Source organism: Pseudoliparis swirei, chromosome 7 (assembly GCF_029220125.1).
Source record: "Pseudoliparis swirei isolate HS2019 ecotype Mariana Trench chromosome 7, NWPU_hadal_v1, whole genome shotgun sequence".
Lineage (NCBI taxonomy): Eukaryota > Metazoa > Chordata > Actinopteri > Perciformes > Liparidae > Pseudoliparis > Pseudoliparis swirei.
Genome location: NC_079394.1, coordinates 15,962,192 through 15,985,307, shown reverse-complemented (window position 1 = coordinate 15,985,307; position 23,116 = coordinate 15,962,192). Strand labels below are relative to the sequence as shown.

The window sequence follows — 23,116 nt, the reverse complement described above, 5'->3', positions numbered from 1 at the left end:
TACTCACAAAACAAACGAACGAGGAGCGCACAATATGACAACAAACATGAACCGCGAAGCACACACAAACGCTGTTGCAGCAGCGACACACCTGGTGTAAAGCGCACACAGGCCACACTCACCCGCACCACGTGGCAGCTCACCCGCACCACGTGGCAGCTCACACGCACCACGTGGCAGCTCACACGCACACAACACACAAGCTAACACATAGAAAAACGTGAAATAACACAAGGAACAACAGAAAAAAGACTAGAAGTGAAGAGTCTCCACACGAGGAACGGTAAGAGAAAACAGGAAAAAGAAATCACGTGAAAAGCGCGAGACAGACATACGAGGAACGCACAATAGAAAAACACATAAAAAACACACACACAGCGTCGATTGCTTGTTAAACTCTCCGGCGGGCTTGTGCCCTCCGTCCTGTTCTGACGGCATAAATAGTTCGATAGCTTAGCGCGAGCTACTCACCTCATGAACGCGTCCTTAGTCCCGTAACTCTGGCGGCCATCTCAGTTTCGCCTTTCGTGGTTTCCAAATTATAAGGTATCCTCAAAACTGGGGCACTACGCAGATGGTGGAGAAACAGGCTTCCGGACACGCATGGATTAAGTTATCAACATTTAATGGCAGGAAGTGTAAAACAATCATTCGAGGCGCTCTCCTCGTGTCCCTGCTCTCGGCTCCTCCGGGAGCTCACGGGGAGCACACCCTCCTGGGTCCAGCTCACCTGAGAAAGAGGACGAGCTCTAAAAACACGCCGTTTCATAATCCTCTCTTGCGCCGGTCAAACGTCACTTCCGGTTTCAGTCGCTTTCACAATAAGATTCCCGTCAATTAAAGTCACCTTCACAATAAAAGTCTCTTGTTATAGTAAGTCACGGATTTCAACAATCTATAATACTAACATACAGTCACTCTCATGCAACATACATTAATTCTTGCCATTTACATAGAGTAAACATTACCCCTATGCTTCATAATACATTAATAACAATATTCTCCTTAATATTGTCTATTATAATAACTTTCTATATGTATTAATTTAAACCATAAGACCTCTGCAGATGTTATCAAAATAAACTATTACAACTTAACAATATGCATCACCGATAGCAGCTGCAAAAAATAAAATGCAGCTCCAGGTAAAAACTAATTCAGGTACTCTCATCACCTGATACATTTAATGCCCAATACGCATTTTCCTGGGCAGCACCTGGAGGTAACAAGTGCCCATCAGGTGGTTCTGGTCACCATCTCAGGGACCCACTCAAACTGCTCCTTACTATGTTATCAAAGGTTTAAAAAAGAAACCCCTTGTGGGTTTCTGGCCCAATGACAGTTTGTCTCAAAGCATCCATTTCCTCTTGTAAATGAAATGGATTTCAACGCAATCGTTATTGCATTTTATTTCTAAAATGAAGCACCATCATGGTACAAGCTTCAAGTAGAAGCCCATCAGATGAAACACCCAATGTGTTATCAGAAATGACAACATTTGGGAGTATTTAAGGTAATTGGCTTTATCATGATGAAAGGGCACATTATTGGAGGGCCATTATCCCTTTACAATAAATGGGCTCAGTCGTGGGAGTTTAGTCTGGAATTGGCACTGCGGGACCTGGGGCTGAGACTTAGATGGGTAACCCGGCATCTTGGATGGGTAGCCAGGGATCTGGGTCTGGGGCTTGGATGGGTAGCCAGGGAACTGAGTCTGCGGGACCGGGACCTGGGGCATGAATGGGTAGCTAGGGAACTTTGTCTGTGGGACCAGGACCTGCGGCATGAACGGGTAGCCAGGGAACTTGTTTTGCAGGACCTGGGTCTGGGGCTTGGACGGGTAGCCTGGGTACTGGGGTTGCAGGACCTGGGGCTTCGACGGGTACCCGGGGAACTCAGCCTGCGGGACCTGGGGCTTGGAAGGGTCGCCCCGGAAGTAGGGCTATGGGGTCTGGGACTTGGACGGGTAACCCCAGAACTGGGGCTGCCGGGGATAGTGCTTGGACGGGTAACCACGGAAGGTGGACAATCCAGCAGATCCGAGGGGTTTGAGGGACGGCTCGTCTCCGGCAGACACCGATGAACTACTGGCTGAAATCCGGTACAGCGGGGCGGCTCTTTTGATGCGAGTGACTGCGCACAAGAACACATTTGTCATTTATTGTGGTGCATAATGAACTCTAAAAACATGATTGTCACTTATGAAAAAGAAGAAAAAAAAGACATACAGATATTTTCTTTTATATTCACAGCGTAACCCATGAGCACACATTTATATATTTTAGTGCCAGACACAATTATGAAGGGCAGGAAAACCTACAGCAATGTATTAAGCGATGTTAATGCAGGCCTACAGAAAATTCCGAAGAGCTTTTAGGCTCTTTTACCATATTTTGACAACAACTTCATGCGGTTTTAAGTTTCGTATGCGTCACCGATAGCAGCTGCAAAAAATTAAATGCAGCTCCAAGTAAAAACTGATTCAGGTACCCTCATCACTTGAAACATTCCCTTTTTATTTCACTGCACAAATGAAAAGCTTACCAGTGTCATTAAAAGGCAGCACCTGGAGATGAGTGGCCATCACGTGGTTGAGGCTGACATTAACTAAACGTCAATGAACTTTGCCTAAATTGGTTATTAGCAGTTTGTGCCACTCAAACATCTTTAAAAACAGAGCTTCCTGTGACGCCGTCAAGCCAGTAGAACCCTTCAGGGTTCAGTCAGTATAGTCTGCATTCGTTTAAAAAAACTAAATGTCTTTACAGTAAACAGTCACTTAGACACATTGTATTTCTTTACAAAGCCAAAGTAAAGCCTTGTGTTTACTCACCGAGGACCGTAATGGCGTGAAATTGTCTGAAGTGATGTCACTATTTTGGAGACACTCAAACTGCTCCATACTATGTTGTCTACGGTTTAGAAAAGAAACCCCTTTTGAGTTTATAGTTTTGAAATGACCCAAAAGCTGCCAAGACCTGACAGTTTGGCTCAAAGCATCCCTTTCCTCTCGTAAATAAAATCGATTTCAAAGCAAATGTTATTGGATTTTATTTTAAAAATGAAGCACCATCATGGTACGAGCTTCAAGTCGAGGCCCATTAGATGAAACACCCAATGTGTTATCTGAAATGACAACATTTGTAGTAAGTGTCATTTAGCATGATGAAAGGGCAGATAGGTGGGCCATTATCCCTTTACAATAAATACTTACCCCCCTCAGTCGTAGCCAAATTTTCCTTTACTTTTAGAGTTTACTTTGGGCCACACTTCTAAAATTAAAAAATGTAGAGGGAAAGTTACAAGAACAAAACATCAGCTCAGAAAGGACATTTTACAGATATGGAAACCCACCCTGTTGAACCCCCTTGCTGGGTGTGGCTTTGGTATTTGCAAGATGATCAGAGACAAGATTGACATCAGGCTTGAGAGTGTAGTCTGGAATCTGGAGCTGCGGCACATAGAGCTGGGGCTTGGATGGGTAGCCCGGCATCTTGAATGGGTAGCCAGGGAACTGGAGCTGCGGGACCTGGGGCTGGTAGCCAGGGAACTGGGGTTGCGGAACCTGGGGCGGCGGGACCTTTGGCTGGGGTGGGTAGCCACGGAACTGGGGCTGCGGGACCTGGGGCTGGGGCGGGTAGCCAGGGAACTGGGGCTGCGGGACCTGGGGCGGATAGCCAGGGAACTGGAGCTGCGGAACCTGGGGCTGGGGTGGATAGCCAGGGAACTGGGCCTGTGGGACCTGTGGCGGGTACCTAGGGCGCTGGGAGACCTGGGGCTGCGGGACCTGGGGCCGGGACGGGTAGCCAGGGAACTGGGGCTGCGGAACCGGGACTTGAGGGTTGGACAGGTATTCAGGGAACTTGGACAGGTATTCAGGGAACTTGGTCTGCGGGACCTGGGACATGGACAGGTAGTCAGGGAACTTGGTCTGTGGCACTGGGACCTGGGGAATGGATGGGTAGCCAGGGAACTTGGTCTGCGGGCCCAGGACCTGGGACCTGGATGGGTAGCCAGGGAACTTGGTCTGCGGGACTGGGACCTGGGACCTGGATGGGTAGCCAGGGAACTTGGTCTGCGGGACCGGGACCTGGGACCTGGATGGATAGCCAGGGAACTTGGTCTGTGGCACTGGGACCTGGGGAATGGATGGGTAGCCAGGGAACTTGGTCTGTGGCACCGGGACCTGGGGAATGGATGGGTAGCCAGGGAACTTGGTCTGCGGGCCCAGGACCTGGGACCTGGATGGGTAGCCAGGGAACTTGGTCTGCGGGACTGGGACCTGGGACCTGGATGGGTAGCCAGGGAACTTGGTCTGCGGGACCGGGACCTGGGACCTGGATGGATAGCCAGGGAACTTGGTCTGCGGGACCTGGGGCATGGATGGGTAGTCAGGGAACTTGGTCTGTGTGACCGGGACCTGGGGAATGGATGGGTTGCCAGGGAACTTGGTCTGCGGGCCCGGGACCTGTGACCTGGATGGGTAGCCAGGGAACTTGGTCTGCGGGACCTGGGGCATGGATGGGTAGTCAGGGAACTTGGTCTGTGGGACCGGGACCTGGGGAATGGACGAGTAGCCAGGGAACTTAGTCTGCGGGACCGGGGACCTGGATGAGTAGTCAGGGAACTTGGTCTGCGGGACCGGGACCTGGGACTTGGATGGGTACCCAGGGAACTTGGTCTGCGGGACCGGGACCTGGGGCATGGATGGGTAGTCAGGGAGCTTGGTCTGCGGGACCAATACCTGGGGAATGGATGGGTAGTCAGGGAACTTGGTCTGCGGGACCTGGGGAATGGATGGGTAGACAGGGAACTTGGTCTGCGGGACCTTGGACCTGGATGAGTAGCCAGGGAACTTGGTCTGCGGGACCGGGACCTGGGGTATGGACAGGTAGTTAGGGAACTTGGTCTGCGGGACCGGGACCTTGGGCATGGACGGGTAGTAAGGGAACTTGGTCTGCAGGACCGGGACCTGGGGTATGAATGGGTAGCCAGGTAACTTGGTCTGCGGGACCAGGACCTGGGGCTTGGAGAGGTAGCCAGGGAGCTGGGGCTGTGTGATCTGGGGCGGGTAGCGAGGGAACTGGGTGTGCGGGAGCTGGGGGTGGGGATTGGCCATGGACGAGTAGCCAGGGTACTGGGGCTGCTGGGGATTGGGTAGGGGCTGGGGCGGGTAGCCAGGGAACTCTGTCTGGAGGACCTGGGGCTTGGGTAAGGGCTGGGGCTTTGACGGGTAGCCAGGGAACTCGGTCCTCGAGACCTGGGGCTGGGGCTTTGACGGGTAGCCTCGGAACTTGGGCTGCGGGGTCTGGGGCGGATAGCCCCCAAACTGGGGCTGGGGTTTGGACGGGTAACCCTGGAAATGGGTCTGCGGGGTCTTGGGCGGGTAACCCCGGAACTGAGTTTGCAGGGGCTGGGGCTTGGAGGGGTAGCCCCGGAACTGGGGCTGGGGCTTGGACGGGTAACCCCGGAACAGAGGCTGGGGCTTGGCCGGGTAAGCCTGGAACTGGGGCTCCGGGGGCTGGGGCTTGGACGGGTAGCCTCTGAATTGGGGCAGGTAGCCCGGAAACTGGGGCTGCGGGGGCGGGTAGCCCGGGAACTGGGGCTGCGGGGGCGGGTAGCCCGGGAACTGGGGCTGCGGGGGCGGGTAGCCCGGGAACTGGGGCTGCGGGGGCGGATAGCCTGGGAACTGGGGCTGGTAGCCCAGGAACTGGGGCTGTGGGGGCTGGGGCGGGTAGCCCGGGGACTGGTGTTGGAAGTTCAGACCCTGGGACTGGTAGCCCAGGAGCTTTGACTGAGACGAGTAGTCAGAGATGGGATCTTGGTAGTTGAGACCTTGGGACTGGAAGCTCAGATCCAAAATTATAGGTCGAGAGCCTTGATAGGAAGCTGTTGGTAAAGCACTCAAGGTCAACTATTCATCACCTTTTTTAAACCAAGAAACTGTTTTACAACCACAAGGTCCGTGAATGCAACATGTTGCAAGAGCACTTCTCAAAACGTATAAATGCAAAGACTTTGCATCAGGAGGGAAATTGTAACAGTCGCCCTTACATTCAATGCTGGTGTGAAGCTCTCCAATAAGCAGCAGCCATAGCATCACCACACTACAAAAGAAAGCCATTCATAAACAACACCCTAAAATCATAGTTGATCACAGAGAGAACCACTATAAAGTTACCGTAGAAAAAGTCCCATGGCTTGAGCCAGAGATACGATCAAATGCAAACAGCACTGCCCCTATATGACTTCCGCTGACCCGACACGACCAAACGTGTCTTCTTTTTTCAGTGGCTCGATGACAGGAAACCAGCAAAGCAATTATTTAACTTGTTTTGACAGCCAATCACAGCTCTATGTTCCTAACGGGCTTAATTGAGAACAGGTGGGCCCAATGAGGCTGGGTTCATTGTGATACACAGGTGTGCTTCATTTAAAATAGAATCAGTTCTGCGAAAGACACACAATCTCCAGACTTGTTGTTTGGGTTGATTAAATTGTTTTAAAATAACTTGTTTATCGTCTTTCTTTAGTAAAGTGCATTACTAGACACATTTGACTGTTAAGATCATTATGACAGAATAGCAAACAGCCATGATTGTTACTGTAATTGTGTATATCAAATATAGTTGTATTTCTAAAGTAAGTATTTATTACAATCTGATATGAGGCTGCCTGGGTCCAAGCAGTTCCCACCTCCTCTGCAGTGGATTACATGGCAGTTTAAAAAAAATGACGGATACAGTAGACATTACCCATATCACGTTATCTCTGTAGAAGACGGGTATTTGACCCGGTTCTTCAAGTATACGTCGGCACATACAATAAACCCAAACATATTTTCATAATAACTTTTGGCTGCTCAGCTTTAAGGCAGACTTCATCTCCATGTCAGATGGTGCCATCTAGTGGCCGAAACAATGTCCTACCCTGATAAAGACTTTTTGCAGGTGAAAGGTGACACATTATGTAAGAATGGTTTCGCCCTCAGTTTAGGGTTCCAGCTCAAAGCAATTTAAGAACTTGTAGATTTCTATAAATAGTTATGAACAGCAATGCAACATAACAGATGCCGGCTGCCATAAAAAAAACAAAGAAGAAGAATCATTTCAAATCAACAGAGAAACAAACTTTCCAATACCTATAGATATTATTTAGTGTGCCAGAAAAAATGATATGATATGATATTCCTTTATTCATGCCACAGTGGGGAAATTTCAAAAATACTTTTTAGTGGGTCAAATGCCAAAAATATCAGTATGTTCCACTACATCTGGTAAAAAATTTCGGTACAGGTACAATCCTTTGTGCAGCAGATATATGAAACATGCATTCTCTCTACTGACCGCCAGGGGGCGACTCCTCTGGTTGTATAGAAGTATATGTTTAATGTGTTAAAGCTGCATTCTCTCTCATGACCATCAGGGGGTAACTCATCTTGTTGTATAGAAGTATATGCTTAATGTGTTAAAGCTGCATTGTCTCTGCTGACCACCAGGGGGTGACTCCTCTGGTTGTTTAGAAGTATATGCTTAATGTTTTAAAGCTGCATTCTCTCTCCTGACTACCAGGGGGAAACTCCTCTGGTTGTATAGAAGTCTATATAATGACTCTCTTGATGTATTCCCTCAGTAAACATTGTAAACATGAGTTTATGTCTCAATCTTTAGTTTCAAGTCTTCTTCTATACAGCATGATGTCATCATTTAGAACATTATGGTCATTTAGAGTCACACAGACCATAAAGCATAGTGTCCTTTAGGGGCGGAGTTATCTTGGGACACAGGTCCACTACAAGTAGTAATTTATCGGAATAAGAGTTTAGGTTGAAAATCGTGTCTTTGGTTAAATGCAGTAACATCAGATGACCAGCAGGTGGAGCTCAGTTTATACAGAGGTCAAAAGATAAATATCTGAATACTACTAATCAGAACGCTTGACACATTACAGGTCTTATCAATGTTACTGCAAGATTCAATACGTATTCACCTGTGATTTCAACAACAACAGATTCTAAATGACGTATTCTGTAGTATTTGTTCTCATCTCTGAACAATGACTGGAGTCAGTTTAGATTCAAGATTAATAAAATAGCGTCTAAATGTGTCCATCTGGCAATGTGATGACTATCAAAAACAGCTGCATTTTTTTTATGTAATCATGTTATTCCAGGTAGACCCTGGCATTCTCTAATATAATATTATAAAATATTATTATAAAATATATTTTAATATATGATATGATGTAATGTAATATAATATAATGTTGTCATATAATGTCATATAAAAATATGTATAATGTAGTGTAATGTAACGTAATAGTATGTAATGTAATATAATGATGTAATATAATGTCATATAAAAATATATAGAATGTAACAAAATGGAACATAATATTATGTTATATACTATAAAGTAATGTATAACTTAATTGAATATAAGATGTACTATAATATAATTATGTGATATGTCATATAAAAAGATATATAATGTAACATAATATTATTTTATATAATATGTAATGTATAATTGAATTTAATATAATATATGATGGAATGTAAAATAATGTAATTATGTGATATAATATAATGTCATATAAAAAGATATATAATATAATGTAACGTAATATTATGTAATGTAATATAAAGTAATGTATAATTTAATATAATATTTGATGTAATGTAATATAATATAATTATGTCATATAAAACGATATATAATGTTCCATAATATAATGTAATATAATATATTAATGTAATATAATAAGTTATAATATAATACAATGTAACATAATATAATATAACATAATAAATATATAGGTGTTTGTATGGACATTTTTTGTGTCCCCACTGTTGTGTTAACTGGACATGTGTTAACTGGACAGGTTTTAACCGGACAGGCTCCACCGTCCCTCCCGGGATTAGATGATCCAGTCTGGGACCGAGCTGTGACCTCAGGATGACGCGCCGCCGCGCCGGCCCAACCCATCCCATCTCCCCGCGACGCACCGCCGCTGTTCTGCCCCGCAGTCCTTCACCGGAGGAGACAATTGTATCCCCGAGACTAGCAGCTCCACCGGCCCGGTGCACCTAAGGCCACGCAAACTCCGTGTCGACGCCGACCGGCTACGTGTCAAGGTGAGGTGTCGTTACGGGTAGATTTTAATGGGTTATGTGGTCGTATGGAGGGAGGAAGGGGGGTAACTAGCATCGCGGAGGCTGAGAAAAACAAGCCGGGGGAAGACGACGCCTCTCACTTCCCCCCCGCTCCTAATTTTTACATCGTCTTTAAACAAAAACGTCTGTTAAACGTCTTAAAAATAACACGCTATGTGGTTTCGTGGCGTTACGGGTTCGCTTTATTTATTTTATTTTATTATTATTTTAACGCAGTGGCACAAAAGGCTGCGCAGCAGCGGAAAGGTAACGGTTAAAACACCTCAACGTGGTGTTTCGTCCTTATTTTCCCACGCGTGGTAAAAAGGGATGAAAATAATAATAATAATAATAATTAGTCAGTAACATTAATTTCAATCTTTTAATTCGTTTGTGATAATGTGTGCTGGTGTTGACGTTGTTAGCGCGCGAGCGGCCTGCGCCCTCTCGACTGTTAAATTTGTCCGGATGAAGCGGAAGCGACTTCCGCTTCCGCTTACCAGAATAAAAGCTCGGTGCGGTTTTGGAAACACTTGGAATCAGGGTGGAGGAGGAAAAGGCGACAATATAAATACACAAATAATGAAGCAGTAAATTAAAAAAGTGTATAGTTTGGACATATTAAGGATTATCTAACAAGACATTTACAAAAGCGAGAGGTAAAGCATGTAAAAAGGCAAACATTTAAAGTGACATTGGCATCTTAAAACATCAGGGTTGTTTTATGTAGAAAACAAAACAACAATATATACGTACAAAGAGTGAGATGCTAATAATAAACAAGGCATTAGAAAACGAGTTATTCATCATCAATAGAATGCTATTGCAAATTTATTGTTTATTAAAAGAATTACATATTTTAAAATATGTTCTTATTCATTATTACAAATTTCTGTTTCAGTTTGTGGAATTTCTTTTTTTGTAGACATGTATTAACTACAGATTTAGTTGATTTTACTATTTTTAAATGATTGTACATTTATTCCGAGTGCACAATCCCAGGCTTTTATTCTGAAGACAGACTAGTAGTGTTTCCTGTTGTAATTCTGATCTGCAGGTTGGTGTTGTGAGGTGCATTTCATGGAATATTACCCTCGTGTCATCCCTACAGCATTAGTCAACTTTTGTTCTTTAGTTCATTTATATGAAATAAAATAAACCATCACGTTCTTTTATTCAGTGTTAATAGGGACTTGGTTGTTTCCTGATATTTATATTGTATCTTTTACATAATTATCAGATCACTGCAAGTTATTTATTCAACACCTCTATGTATTCAACACATAAACCAGTAAATAAGGCTAATATTAAATATATCCATAAACCCGTCAGTGATGAAGATCACTTTTTTTTTTTTTATGTACTAGAATAAACTGTTTGGTAGTTTACATTTTAACTATATAACAAATTGAACACATTTTCAGTGTGTTTTCTGTTTGAGAAATGACGTAGAGCTGTCGATTGACAGGAAGTAACTCTATTCATGGTGAAAGTAATTTACAGAAATCTTGTTCTTCTAATGAGATCACATCTGGATCCGGCAACCAAATGACAAGGGACCTGTCAGCAAGTCTAAAGCCTCGACGTTGCAGCAACACATGTTTTTAAAAATGCTTATTCAGCGTGTCGGGCGGAGACTGCGTGCCCGTTCTCAGTGTTCAGCTGCTCTTCCTGATCTTAGAATGTGTCTCTCTGAATGCATTATGTAAAAAAACACTGTCTGCAGATATCGTGCAGCTCCTATTGTTATTGAGCTTCCCCGAATAGAGAGTTTCAACACTCTCTGATATCAGTAACTAAATGCTTTGCTTGGCTCTTGTTGAAGGTTCTCCAATGTTGAAGCATTACCTTTCGATTTTATTATTTTTATATACATTTTTAAGGCAGGCCAACTTATTATGTTTACGTAAAAAAAAGACACAAATGGAAAGTGCATCAAAGGTGTACTTGAATCCAGTACTTTACTGAATGTACCTTTTATTATTTTTAACGCTGCAGTTATCAAAAAAAGGACTTCGACTGGAAACAGAAAGGGACCCCGAGTGGGTTCCCTGAGGGACTCCGAGAACTTTAACAATACTTTCCGTGACAGAAAAGTTGTGTAAAGAGACGTTTGCAAGAGAGACGAGTTAAATGCTTGAGGGAAACTTAAAGTTATCTAAACCTTTTTTTTCTTTTCTAAACTATTATTATTGCGGTATTTCCAACAAAAAAACACAACTCGTGTAACTTGGAGCTTGGACCATCTTATTCCCACCGATGCAATTAATGGAGTAAAGTCTAGTCTTCCTAAAGTCTGAATTATGTTCCATTAAATATGATTTATTTGCAGGTTAAACTATTATGATGAATCATCATGAATATAGATAAGTGTGTGTGTGTTGGGGGGAATTTATCTTAATGTCAGTTTATGACATCAAAGAGAGTCTGTGACCACCATGTTGCTGGTTCAACTACATTGTACACAGCTTTGGGTTTCCCCGAAGCATTTTACTTTGTGAAGGTATCGTTGAGGTTCTCGGAGTCCCTCAGGGGACCCACCCGGGGTCCCTTTCTGTTTCCTGGAAAGGCGGTCAAGTCCTTTTTTGATTACTGCGGCGTTAAAGATAATAAGGTAGATTTAGTCAAGTACTGGATTTAAGTACACACTTGATGCATTTTCCATTTGAGTTATTTCATACTTCTTTTTCTTTTTTTACATAAACATAATAAGTAAAAACTACTAATACATACTGTAGTCCAACTCTACATAACAAGTACTTGTTCTTTGATTCAGCTTCATAGATTAAACTTCAGTTGCTCTCTTCTTAGTTTCACTCTAACGCCGTCCTAATGAAACCATCACCACTATACTACCACTTTTCATATTTAAAATGCATTTTGCAGGCTGAGTATTCGACTGCGTGGCTTTTCTACTTTGACTTGTTTAGTTTACTTAAATATTATGTCAGACCATAATGTGTGTGGCTGAAAGGAAAATATGTGCATGGTGAATGTAAGAGCTGCCCTATTATGGGACTTCTGAGTCACACACACACACACACGTAGACACACACACACACCGTTTATTAAAATCACTATTCTATGCATTGCCGTGTCCGCGGGCCACGTGGATCAGAGCCACCACTAGTGTTTGTAGTTAAATCCCAAATTACAGATATGTATTATTTCAATTATTTACTATTTGTTATTGTATGGTGCCACACAATGTGCTGCATCAGAATGAGGAATTGGAGACGTTGAGCAGAAGTTTAACGATCGATTATCATGATATTATTGACGAGCTGATACACAATGACTTATAAGATGGGAAACATCCAGAATGCCCACCGGAAACCATCTGTGGGTTGTCGGGTCAACACTCCCCTGTCCGCTTCCTGTGTACACAACGTTCAGTTGATATTGAGCAAGGCATTCTTCTAATGACTCTCTCTCTCTCTCTGTCTCTATCTCTCTGTCTGTCTCTGTTCCTCTCTCTCTCCCTTTGTCTCGGTCTCTGTCTCCCTCTCTGTCTCTCTCTCTATCTGTCTGCGACCAGCTGCAGTCTGTCTTGGGTGGACATATTTGTGTGTGCAGCAGCATGGTGGGGAGGGGGGAGAGAGAGAGTGGATGGAGATGCAAGGAGGGAGGAAGGTAGACGATTAGAGAGGCAGAAATGGACTCTGGAGAGACTGCAGTGCACACAGTGGTGGATGGAAGAGAGGCTGAGAGGGATTTAGTGAAGGGGGGAGGGAGGGAGGGAGGGATGATGGATCGAAAGAGGGCTGTGAGGAGGAGAGTGAGAGGTGCTTTTGGAAATGGGCCAGAGAAAGAGGAGAAGAGTGAGAAGTGAGAAGAACAGGAGTCAGCAGAGAGGGAGAGGGAGATGCATTAAGGCTGGAAGAAGAGAGCTGCAGCTTTAGAAAGATGATATTTGCCTCGTGATGTTTCTTCAGAAGTTTAAACCACGATGTGCAGCAGTGTGACATTACACCAATTCATCCTATTATCCTAATATTCTGATTATTTATTAATCCATACAGGGTTTTTTCTTGGTCTCTAAAATCGTAAAAGATGACCAAGATTACGTCCTCACATGTCCACAACTCAAAGATATTCATATAATGGTCGTAGAGGAGAAAAGCACAACGAAAATATTGACATTTAAGAAGCTGGAATCAAGTCATTTATTTATATATATATTTATATTTTTTAGTTAATTGAATCGTTGCAACTCAAGCTAAAGATTTGGATAAGTTACTTACTTTTAATACCGCAACACAAGAGAAGAGGTTTAATTCGTACTATTTGTGGAATAGCAGCTTATGTGACTCCAATACAAATTTCCAACAAAACATTTCTTTAAAAAAAATTACAAAAATGAACGTCCCCATATATTACATCACATTTACTTTCCGGGTGACGTTCAGACGTTAAATATGGAGGACTTAAAATGACTTAAGTATAAATAAATAATTAAATAAATGCATGAATAAATACAAGAATAAATAAATGCTTAAATAAATGTATAAATAAATACAGGAATAAATAAATAAATGTATAAATACAGAAATTAATACAAGAATAAATGTATAAATACAGAAATTAATACAGAAATTAATAAATATAAGTTATAACTCAACAGGACATCATTAAATAAATATTTCTAAATTTCTGTATATCTTCATTTATTTATATCTCTATTTATGTGTCCACACTAGGGATGGGTATCGTTTGGGTTTTTTCCGATACCGGTGCTAAACCGGTACTTTTAAAACGATACCGGTGCCTGAACCGATACTTTTTTTTTTTAAACGCACAATGAGGACATTAAAAACCTCTTCGGCCATATTCCCTGTAGAAGCCGTTATCATGGAGCACTGACAAACAACGGATATCAGACTGTTAACATACACAATATATGTTCTCCATTATATGATGTGATATGTATCGTCATGTGCAGACTTTATAGGGTTAATCCTGTCACTGTTTTGATGGGCAAAGAGAACAACCAATCAGAGGGACTGAAGATGACACGTGACAAATAAAGTTTTGCTTCTGACAGCGAGAGTTACACTGAAACAAAGTGCTGCCCCACGGTCTTTATTCCTCCGTCATTATATTCCCGGTAACACCGGGTATACAGCCGGGACCGCTGGACATCAACACATCTGATAGCAGACTGTCACGCTCGTAGCTAGCGCTAGCTACGAGCTAGCTTAAGCATGGTTATAATGGCTAATTTATTATTTCTTGGCCTACTTTTATGAATGCAAGACTTGCAATCAACGTTACGGTACTAATCTGAGTTGAGGCTGCTCGTCATCATCGGTCTCCACGTGTTCAGGGGGACCGGTGACGGTCTCCCCGTCGCGTCCAGCCTGACGCTGGTGTGCTCGACACGGGTTCACGCCGTCACACACGGCGCAGCCTCCGCTGTCAAACTTAAATATGAGAGGCTCGTAACCTGCTGACAGGGCGGAGTCACCTGAGAAGTTCACAACAATAGTTTTTTTCAATTTCAATCCGCTCAGGCACCGGAAAGAAGCACCGAAATGTACGTTGCGTTTCGGTCCGGGTAATACCGGTTGTATTGGAACCGGTACCATATTGGCACCGGGTTTCGGTACCCAACCCTAGTCCACACGTATTTCTTCATTTATTTAAGTGTGACATTTACGTGTCCGTATATTCAAATGAGCTGGGCGGTCCGAACCTCATTGTTGAACAGGATTGGTCAAGTCAGGGAGCAAGACAGAAGCAATCGATCCCTAGCACTTGGTCCTGTAGACGAACAGCGTTTATGATGCATTCTTGTCTGTACATTCTAAATACTACTGTTGTTGAGTCACGGAATGTAATTTAAGGATGTTTTCAGCCGAGAAGTTAGTAGTTTAAGCATCAGATCTGTGGTCGGTTTTTTGAGATTCAGCCTAATAAGGATATGCGACGGAGATTTGAGGTCCTGCTCGCGGGACCTTTGAGCTCCGGGCGCTCTGTGGCCGCCGAGAGCAGCCTGATCTCGGCAGGACTTTTTGAAATGCTCCGCTGGCTCTGATGTCTCCGTAGCGGCTAAACATGAGATATAATTAGGTTTTGGAGGATCTAAAGAGCATAACGAGTTTATTATTTACTAAAAGATAAGGTTACGTCAATTTGACTGAGGGTTAAGATTCATAACTTCATATTGTAGCGACCCTGGGTCAGGAAAGCTACGAGACGTTGTATAGTTATTACCGTTTATTCGTAGCCTACGCCAAACAACAGTGAACACCGCAACACATTCTACTCCACTGTAAAGTATTTTACAGTGAATAATTGGAGTAAATTCATGAGCAAGAACAGTTGATGTGGTGACGTCACAAGACCAGAAAGACCGTCCTGCGTCCTCGAGAGTCAGGACTCCCAAGACCAGACTCACAAGACCAGACTCACAAGACCAGACTCCAAGAAAACACGAGTCTGTACTCAGTGTACTTGGAATTGATAAACGGCTGAAGTCAAAAAGCTGTCTAGGCTAACTTCTGCTAACGGTTAGCTGAGCGAGCCAACTTCAGCATCATGTGCCAGGCAGAAGTAGTAGAGCATAACACACCAGGTGCATCACACTCCTGTGACCAATCATGCTTTAGACAGAGGTTCGGACCGCCCAGCTCATTTGAATATACGGACACGTAAATGTCACACATAAATGAATGAAGAAATACGTGTGGACACAAAAAAAGAGAAATAAATAAATGAAGAAATACAGAAATGTAGAAATATATTTATTTAACCCTTGTGTTGCCTTAGGGTCATTTTGACCCGAATCAATATTACACCCTCCCCCCGCTTTAGGATTAATTTGACCCCATTCAATGTTTAATGTCGGTGTTCTTTCGGTAGTCAACAAACAAACATAAAGTGCCTCACACTTAAACTTGGAAAACAATATTAATTCTAATAATTTTCTGGAGGTTTTAATTGCTGGCGTCAAATTGAACCCAAAGGGTAAAATATGTTAGTAAATATAAAGGTAACAGGAGGGTGAAACATTGAATCGGGTCAAAATGACCCAAAGGCAACACAAGGGTTAATGATGTCCTGTTGATTTATAACTTATATTTATTCATTCTTGTATTTATTTATACATTTATTTATTTATTTATACATTTATTTAAGCATTTATTTATTTATACATTTATTTAAACATTTATTTATTTATTCCTATATTTATTCATGCATTTATTTATTTATTTATTTATACTTAAGTCATTTTGAGTCCTCCATAGTTCAAAGCTTAATTAGAAAAAAACACAATGGAGGCTTTGAATGTAAAAAAAAATGATATCAGCTAACACTTATTCAAAATTGAAGAAAGTGTTTATTTGCCGTTTGTGAGTCAACAGTTTAGAAATAACACTTTAATAATAATAATAAGAAAAAAATATATATATATATATAAAAGAAAATTCACGTCTATCGAAACCCGTTGACTTTGCTTATGGGATCTACTTACGCTGAAAATTCGCAACGCTTTTGGTGTGAATGCAGCTAAAAGAAGAAGAAGATACAGCACCCTCTGCACCTTGTGTGGTGCCATTAAGCGGCAGCATCGGTGCACTCAACCCCCAGAACCTCGAAAGCGATCGATGTTGTAGATCCACTAACGGCTCGCCGTCGGTCTGGTCCGTGTTCTGATGTTGACGCAGCACTTTGGAAAGAACCGCTTTGAATCAACTGAGTCGACCTTCCAGCTTCAGCTACGAAGACCTGTCGCTGTCCCTGACCTTTTGACCTGTGAAGAAGGCAACGGGATATGGGAGCGCTCTCTCTCTCTTCGAGGATCGATGAGGCGTCACGTTTCGCCGCGTCAACGAGCCGCTGAACGATCGGATCACACCGGCGTGCTCGGAGCGCTTCAAGGCTCCTGGGAGGAGAGTTGAGGTTTGGAACCGTTCGGATGCTGGATCTCTTTTTGGGCGTCAGTTTGTAGTCCAGTCCTGAGTTATCGGCGTGAAGTTTGGTTTCAGGCCATGAAGTTGGGGTTCAAGCCTTCAACGGTTCCCCGTTAATCCATCGTAATGGGTCCGGTGAGCCGGTGACTTTCTGGTCTAAATGTTTTGTCGTCAAAGGACAGCAGGAAATAAATAAATCTGGCTGAGGCCGACCGATCCGACAACGTTTAGCGAGTCCAAAAAGCTGTCGGATGTGGCTCAGTGTCCCTGATCATTGGGTCATTTCCTCATTGTTTCTTTATTGATTTTTCCTCCAGATTATAATTTTTCACACACTTGTCTTTTAGATGTTAGAAAATAAATAATAGCAGGCAGTGATGTCGTTCGAGGTGGTTCAGTGTCAGAGTCCCTCCCCATTTCTTTTTCCTTTTTTTTCGCTCCCACATTCTTTTACGTCAGGCTTCATTTGACGCTGAATGTGTGCGACAATCAAAAGCTCTTTTCATTCGGTTAGCGGCTCGAGCTAACACACACAAACACACAAACACACACACGGTACCACCGGTGCAGGAGACGAGAGATAAAATAGAGACTCTGAACCGAGAGGATACATGAAATATGACGGTGCCGAATCATATCATCATCTTTATCATCATCAAATGCATGATGGGTAATCAAAAGCAACAGGCAGCCAGATGTCTGGAATATTTGGGTACTTAATAATTTATTTTAATTTCATACCAGATAATAAAAGAAAGTCTGTTGGCGTTCATTCTTCTATTTAAATATATATTTATTTAACCTTGTAAGTTGCCTTAGGTCATTTTTGACCTGAATCATTATTACACCTCCTGGGCTTTTAGGATTAATTTGACCCTATTCAATGTTTAATTTTCCAGTTCTTTCAGAAATAACAAAATTAAACATAAAGTGCCTCACACTTAAACTTGAAAACAATATTAATTCTAATAATTTTCTGGAGGTTTTAATTGCTAAGGCTAAATTGAACCCAAAGGGTAAAATATGTTAGTAAATATAAAGGTAACAGGAGGTGAACAGATTGAATCAAATAAATGACCCAAAGGCAAATACAAGGGTTATTAATGATGTCCTGTTGATTTATAGACTTATATTTATTCTGTATTTATTGTACGATGCATATATTTATTTATTTATTTACATTTATTTAAGCATTTATTTATTTATACATTTATTTTAAACATTTATTTATTTATTCCTATATTTATTCATGCATTTATTTATTTATTTATTTATACTTAAGCTATTTTGAGTCCTCCATGTTCAAAGCTTAATTAGAAAACACAATGGAGGCTTTGAAATGCAAAAAAAAATGATATCAGCTAACACTTATTCAAAAATTGAAGAAAGTGTTTGATTGTCAGCCAGAGTTTCAACAGCTTAGGAACAACACTTTTAATAATAATACACAGAAAAATATATATATATATATATATAAAAGAAAATTCACGCTCATCGAAAACCCTGCTGACTTTTTTTGGTTATGGGATCTACTTACTTGTAAATTCCCAACTTTTGGTGTGAATGCTTACAGAAGGAAGGAAGATACAGCACCCTTCTGCACCCTTGTGTGGTGCCATTAAGCTGGCAGCATCGTAGCACTCAACCCCCAGAATCCCCGGAAGCGATCGATGTTGTAGGATCCGACCAACGGCTCGCCGTCGGTCTGGTCCGCCGTGTTCTGATGTTGGACGCAGCACTTTGGAAAGAACCGCTGAATCAACTGAGTCGACCTTCCAGTCTCAGCCATACGAAGACCTGGTCGCTGTTCCCTGACCTTTGACCCAGGAAGAAGGTAACGGGATATGGAGCGCCTACTTCGAGGATCGACCATGAGGGCGCCACGCTCACGTTAACGAGCCGCTGAACGATCGGATCACACCGGCGTGCTCGGAGCGCATCAATTCAATTCAATTCAATTCAGTTTATTTGTATAGCCCACCTCACAACAAATTTGTCTGGAGTGTTTTACACCAAAGACATAGACATCCCTGCCCTAAAACCTCACATCGGACTAGGAAAAACTCCCAAATAACCCTTCAGGGGGGAAAAGGAAGAAACCTGAGGTGAGCAACAGAGGAGGATCCCTTTCCTAGGATGGACAGATGCAACAGATGTAATGTGTACAGAAGGACAGATTTAGAGTTAAAATACATTCAATGAATAAGGACAGAGGTAAAGGAAGTTCATAGTAGGTATATTCCATTTATTGGAGACTCTACCGATCCATCAGGCAGATGGCGGTGGGGAGAGGGGAGGCGGAGTCTCAACAGGACAGTGGCGTAGCCATGAGCAGGAATTTGACGCACCCAGACGATCCATCAGGCAGATAGATTTATGCCACCTCATAGGGTCCGGCGACCCATGAGACGAAAGTCAAAAGTGCGATCTCCGGGAGAAAGTAGAGAGCAGTAACGTGTGATTGAGATGAAAATTCATCCTTAAGGAGAGAAAAGAGGATAGGTACTCAGTGCATCCCAAAACGCCCCCGGCAGCTGCAAGCCCAGGCAGCATTACTGGCTGGACCAGGGCAAACCTGATTCAGCCCTAACTATAAGCTCTGGGTCGTGAGGAAGGTCTTGAAAGTCTGCCTCTTAAATCCAGGACTGTGTCTGCCTCCCGGACTGAAATTGGAAGCTGGTTCCAAAAGAGGAGCTTGATAACCAAAGGCTCTGGCTCCCATTCTACTTTTAAGACTCTAGGAACTACAAGTAGTCTCAGCATTTAGTGAGCTTATTTCCTGGGCAATATGGTACGATGCTTTCCTTAAGATATGATGTATATCACCAATCAAGGCTTTGTAGGTTAAGAGAAGAATTTTAAAAGTGATTCTGATTTTACTGGGAGCCAGCAGAGCAGCTAGCAGGAGTGATGTGATCTCTTCAGTTTTAGTGGGAGAACACGAGCTGCAGCATTCTGGACTGAACTGAGGGACCTAAGATTTATTGAGCAGCTCAATAAGGAGCGCAATCCAGTCTCGGGCAACGAACGCGTGAACCACCTCTTTTTCTGCATCTTTTGAGACAAGATGCCTGATTTTTTTGAAATATTACGATGGCACGCAGTCCTTGAGATTTGCTTTATCGTGGAGTTAGCGCGCACAAGTCCCGACTAAAGATAACGCTGGCATTCTTTATGTGGTGTTGGATGCCAGGGCAATGCCGCTCACAGAATCCACATCACCAGATAATTGGATTCTGAGGTGCTCAGGGCCGGGTTTAAAATTACTGGTTTTGTCTGAGTTTAACATCACAGTTGCAGGTCATCCATGTTTTATGTCTTTTTAAGACATGCTTGAATTTTACAGTTAAGGCTTCCTCTGGTTTTATCGACAATATAGTTGAGTGTCATCTGCATAACAATGAAAGTTTATGGAGGTTTCCTGACAATATTGCCCAAAGGAAGCATGTATAAGGTAAATAAAATTGGTCCAAGCACAGAACTCAGGAACTCCGTGATTAATCAACGCTGGTGAATATCGAGGCGCCATCGCTACAAATACACAAACTGAGATCGATCTGATAAATAGGATTAAACCAAATTAGTGCCGTGCCTGAAATGCCAACTCCACTGCTCCAGTTTCTGTAACAGGATGTCATGGTCAATGGTGTCGTATCGCAGCACTAAGGTCTAACAAGACCAGGACAGAGAGGAGTCCTTTATCTGGCTGCCACTAAGAGGTCATTTGTAATTTTCACCAGTGCCGCCTCGGTGCTGTGGTGTTTCTAAATCCTGATTGAAATTTCTCAAATAAACTATTATGATGTAGAAAGCTCATTAAACTGATTTTACACCACTTTCTCAAGGATCTTGGAGAGGAAGGGAGGTTAGAGATCGGGTCTGTAGTTAGCCAATTTGGATCCAGAGTGGGCTTCTTCAGGAGAGGTTTAATAACAGCCAATTTGAAGGAGTGGCACGGTGGGGCCTGTTAGCAGAGACACATTGATAATATCTAATAGAGAGCCGCCAATTAAAGGCAAAACGCTTTAAGCAGCCTCGCCGGGATGGGGTCCAAGAGACAGGTAGACGGTTCAAGTAGAAACCGCTGAAAATAATTGGTCACGTTGATAGGAGAAAATCCTCCAAATATACACCAGGGCATACAGCGGTTTCCAAGGCCATTCCACTTGAGGACAGATTGGCACTGGTTATAAGGCAAGAGATTATTAATCTTGTCCCTAATAGTTAAAATCTTTCATTAAAGAAGTTCATAAAGTCATTACCACTAAGGTTTATAGGAATGCTCGGCCCACAGAGTCAGGACTCTGTCAGCCTGGCTACAGTGCCGAAGAGAAACCTGGGGTTGTTTTTATTTTTTTCTATTATTGATGAGCAATAGGTCACCTGGCATTACGGAGGCCCTTCTATATGTTTTAAGATCATCTCAAACCGCTGGATTCTTCGAGATTAGCTGAACGCCTACATGCCGCTCAAGCTGTGGACGCTTGATTTCAGGCTCCTGGGAGTGAGAGCGAGGTTTGGAACCGCTCGGATGCTGGATCTCTTTTTAAGCGCCAGTCTGTAGTCCAGTCCCGAGTTATCGGCGGAAGTTTGGTTTCGTGCCGCGAAGCCGGGGTTCGGCTTCCTTCAACGGTTCCCCCGTTAATCCATCGTAATGGTCCGCAGTGAGCCGGTGACTTTCGGTTCAGCCGTTTTGTCGCCAAAGGACAGCAGGAAATAAATAAATCTGGTTGAGGTCGACCGATCCGGCCAAACGCTTAGCTAGTCCAAAAGCTGTTTGATGTAGCCCAGTGTCCCTGATCATTGGGTCATTTCATTGTTTCTATTGATTTTTCCTCCAGAGAAACACTGCACAGAGTTTTCACAAGATGTTTAATCATGGAAATTTGGTTTAAAGTCCTGGAAAGGTCCTGGAGATCCACTGGTCAGCATGTGGATGAACCCGTCACAAACAGAACTGAAGAGAAGAGTTTACTCAGCCGACTATTTGTGGGTTAAACGCGTCATACGTGTCGGTGAGGGGGCGTGGCTTATCTCCGTTGCCTTTCTCCGTGGAAAAATATTTTTCGCCATCCGCAACGGAATAAATAACCACGTTTTCTACGTTATACTCTTGTGGAAATGCCAGACACATCGTAACATCTAGCGCCCCGGTGTCGGGGTTCATAACGTCACCCGTAGGTGCATGCAGCTCCGTGAATGTCTCCGACTACGTGAATGACCTCCGCATCCAGCGCCACGAGGGCAGCAGCAGCCAATTAGATTCATCAACAGCGGAGCAGCTCAGCGCTGATTGGCTCTCACAACGCAGCGTTCTCTCCTCTCCCTCCGCTCCGCTATTTTTTCTCCTGCGCCAGTTTGCTCTTAACTCAACTTTTTTTTATACTCCGCGACTTATTGAGCGCCGTAATAATCGCGCGACACAATGAAATCGATAATGAAATTCGTTGCCAACTATTTTAATACCGTATTTTTTGCACTATAGGGCGCACTAGATTATAAGGCGCACTGTCAATGAATGGTCTATTTTCGATCTTTTTTCATATATAAAGCGCACCGGACTATAAGGACATTAAGCGGAAAACAACTTTTCTTCGTAATCTTTGGCAGTTGCTGCGACGGTAGTTCGTGCGGATAGAGAGATTACGCCTTTTCATAAAACGAAAGCACCAAGAAGGACCGCCGAAAGTCATTGATATTCATGTCCGTGCTAACGTTGTTGCCTTCAGTCGAATAGAGACTGTATTACTCCACGACGCCTCCTGGCTACGTAGCCGTAATGCTGCAAGCGGTGCGGCTTTGTAGTTTACCAAAGTCGTACTAAAACATTTTGACTTAGCGCCGTGAGCGCCTTGTACCACACAAAATCGCTTAGAGGTCAGTAAGCAAAACCAGAATTAATCCATATATACGGCGCTTCGGATTATAAGGCGCACTGTCGTTTTTTGAGAAAATTAAAGGCTTTTAAGTGCGCCCTATAGTGCAAAAAATACGGTTATCGATTTTATCGATTCGTTGTTGCAGCCCTATTTACATCTACTTTCTG

General features: G+C 43.2%; 2 protein-coding genes across 5 annotated transcripts in view; one reads left to right on the top strand and one right to left on the bottom strand.

Annotated features, from left to right (window-relative positions):
* The window catches only part of rusc2 (RUN and SH3 domain containing 2), a 46,083-nt gene that overhangs the window by 9,844 nt on the left and 13,123 nt on the right, over positions 1 to 23,116 (top strand). For all 4 annotated transcript variants that reach the window (XM_056418803.1, XM_056418802.1, XM_056418801.1 and 1 more), the window contains exon 2: positions 8,884 to 9,136. The gene's annotated coding sequence lies outside the window, so the exon portion shown is untranslated. The remainder of the gene's footprint in view (positions 1 to 8,883; positions 9,137 to 23,116) is intronic.
* LOC130196074 (adhesive plaque matrix protein-like) lies at positions 1,943 to 6,100 on the bottom strand. The gene is made up of 3 exons (XM_056417935.1): positions 6,055 to 6,100; positions 3,355 to 5,889; positions 1,943 to 2,133 (listed from the first exon to the last, which is right to left on the bottom strand). Exons 1-3 carry the CDS (start codon positions 6,098 to 6,100, stop codon positions 1,943 to 1,945), a joined length of 2,772 nt encoding a protein of 923 aa, XP_056273910.1.

Excerpts from the sequence above, each read along its gene's own strand:
- LOC130196074 (XM_056417935.1), bottom strand. The coding sequence starts at position 6,100 with ATGCTATGGCTGCTGCTTATTGGAGAGCTTCACACCAGCATTGAAT. Across the intron at positions 5,890-6,054 it reads GCTTCACACCAGCATTGAAT|CTTCCTATCAAGGCTCTCGA; the intron begins GTAAGGGCGACT and ends CTTTACCAACAG. Across the intron at positions 2,134-3,354 it reads CAGCAAGGGGGTTCAACAGG|TCACTCGCATCAAAAGAGCC; the intron begins GTGGGTTTCCAT and ends TCTTGTGCGCAG.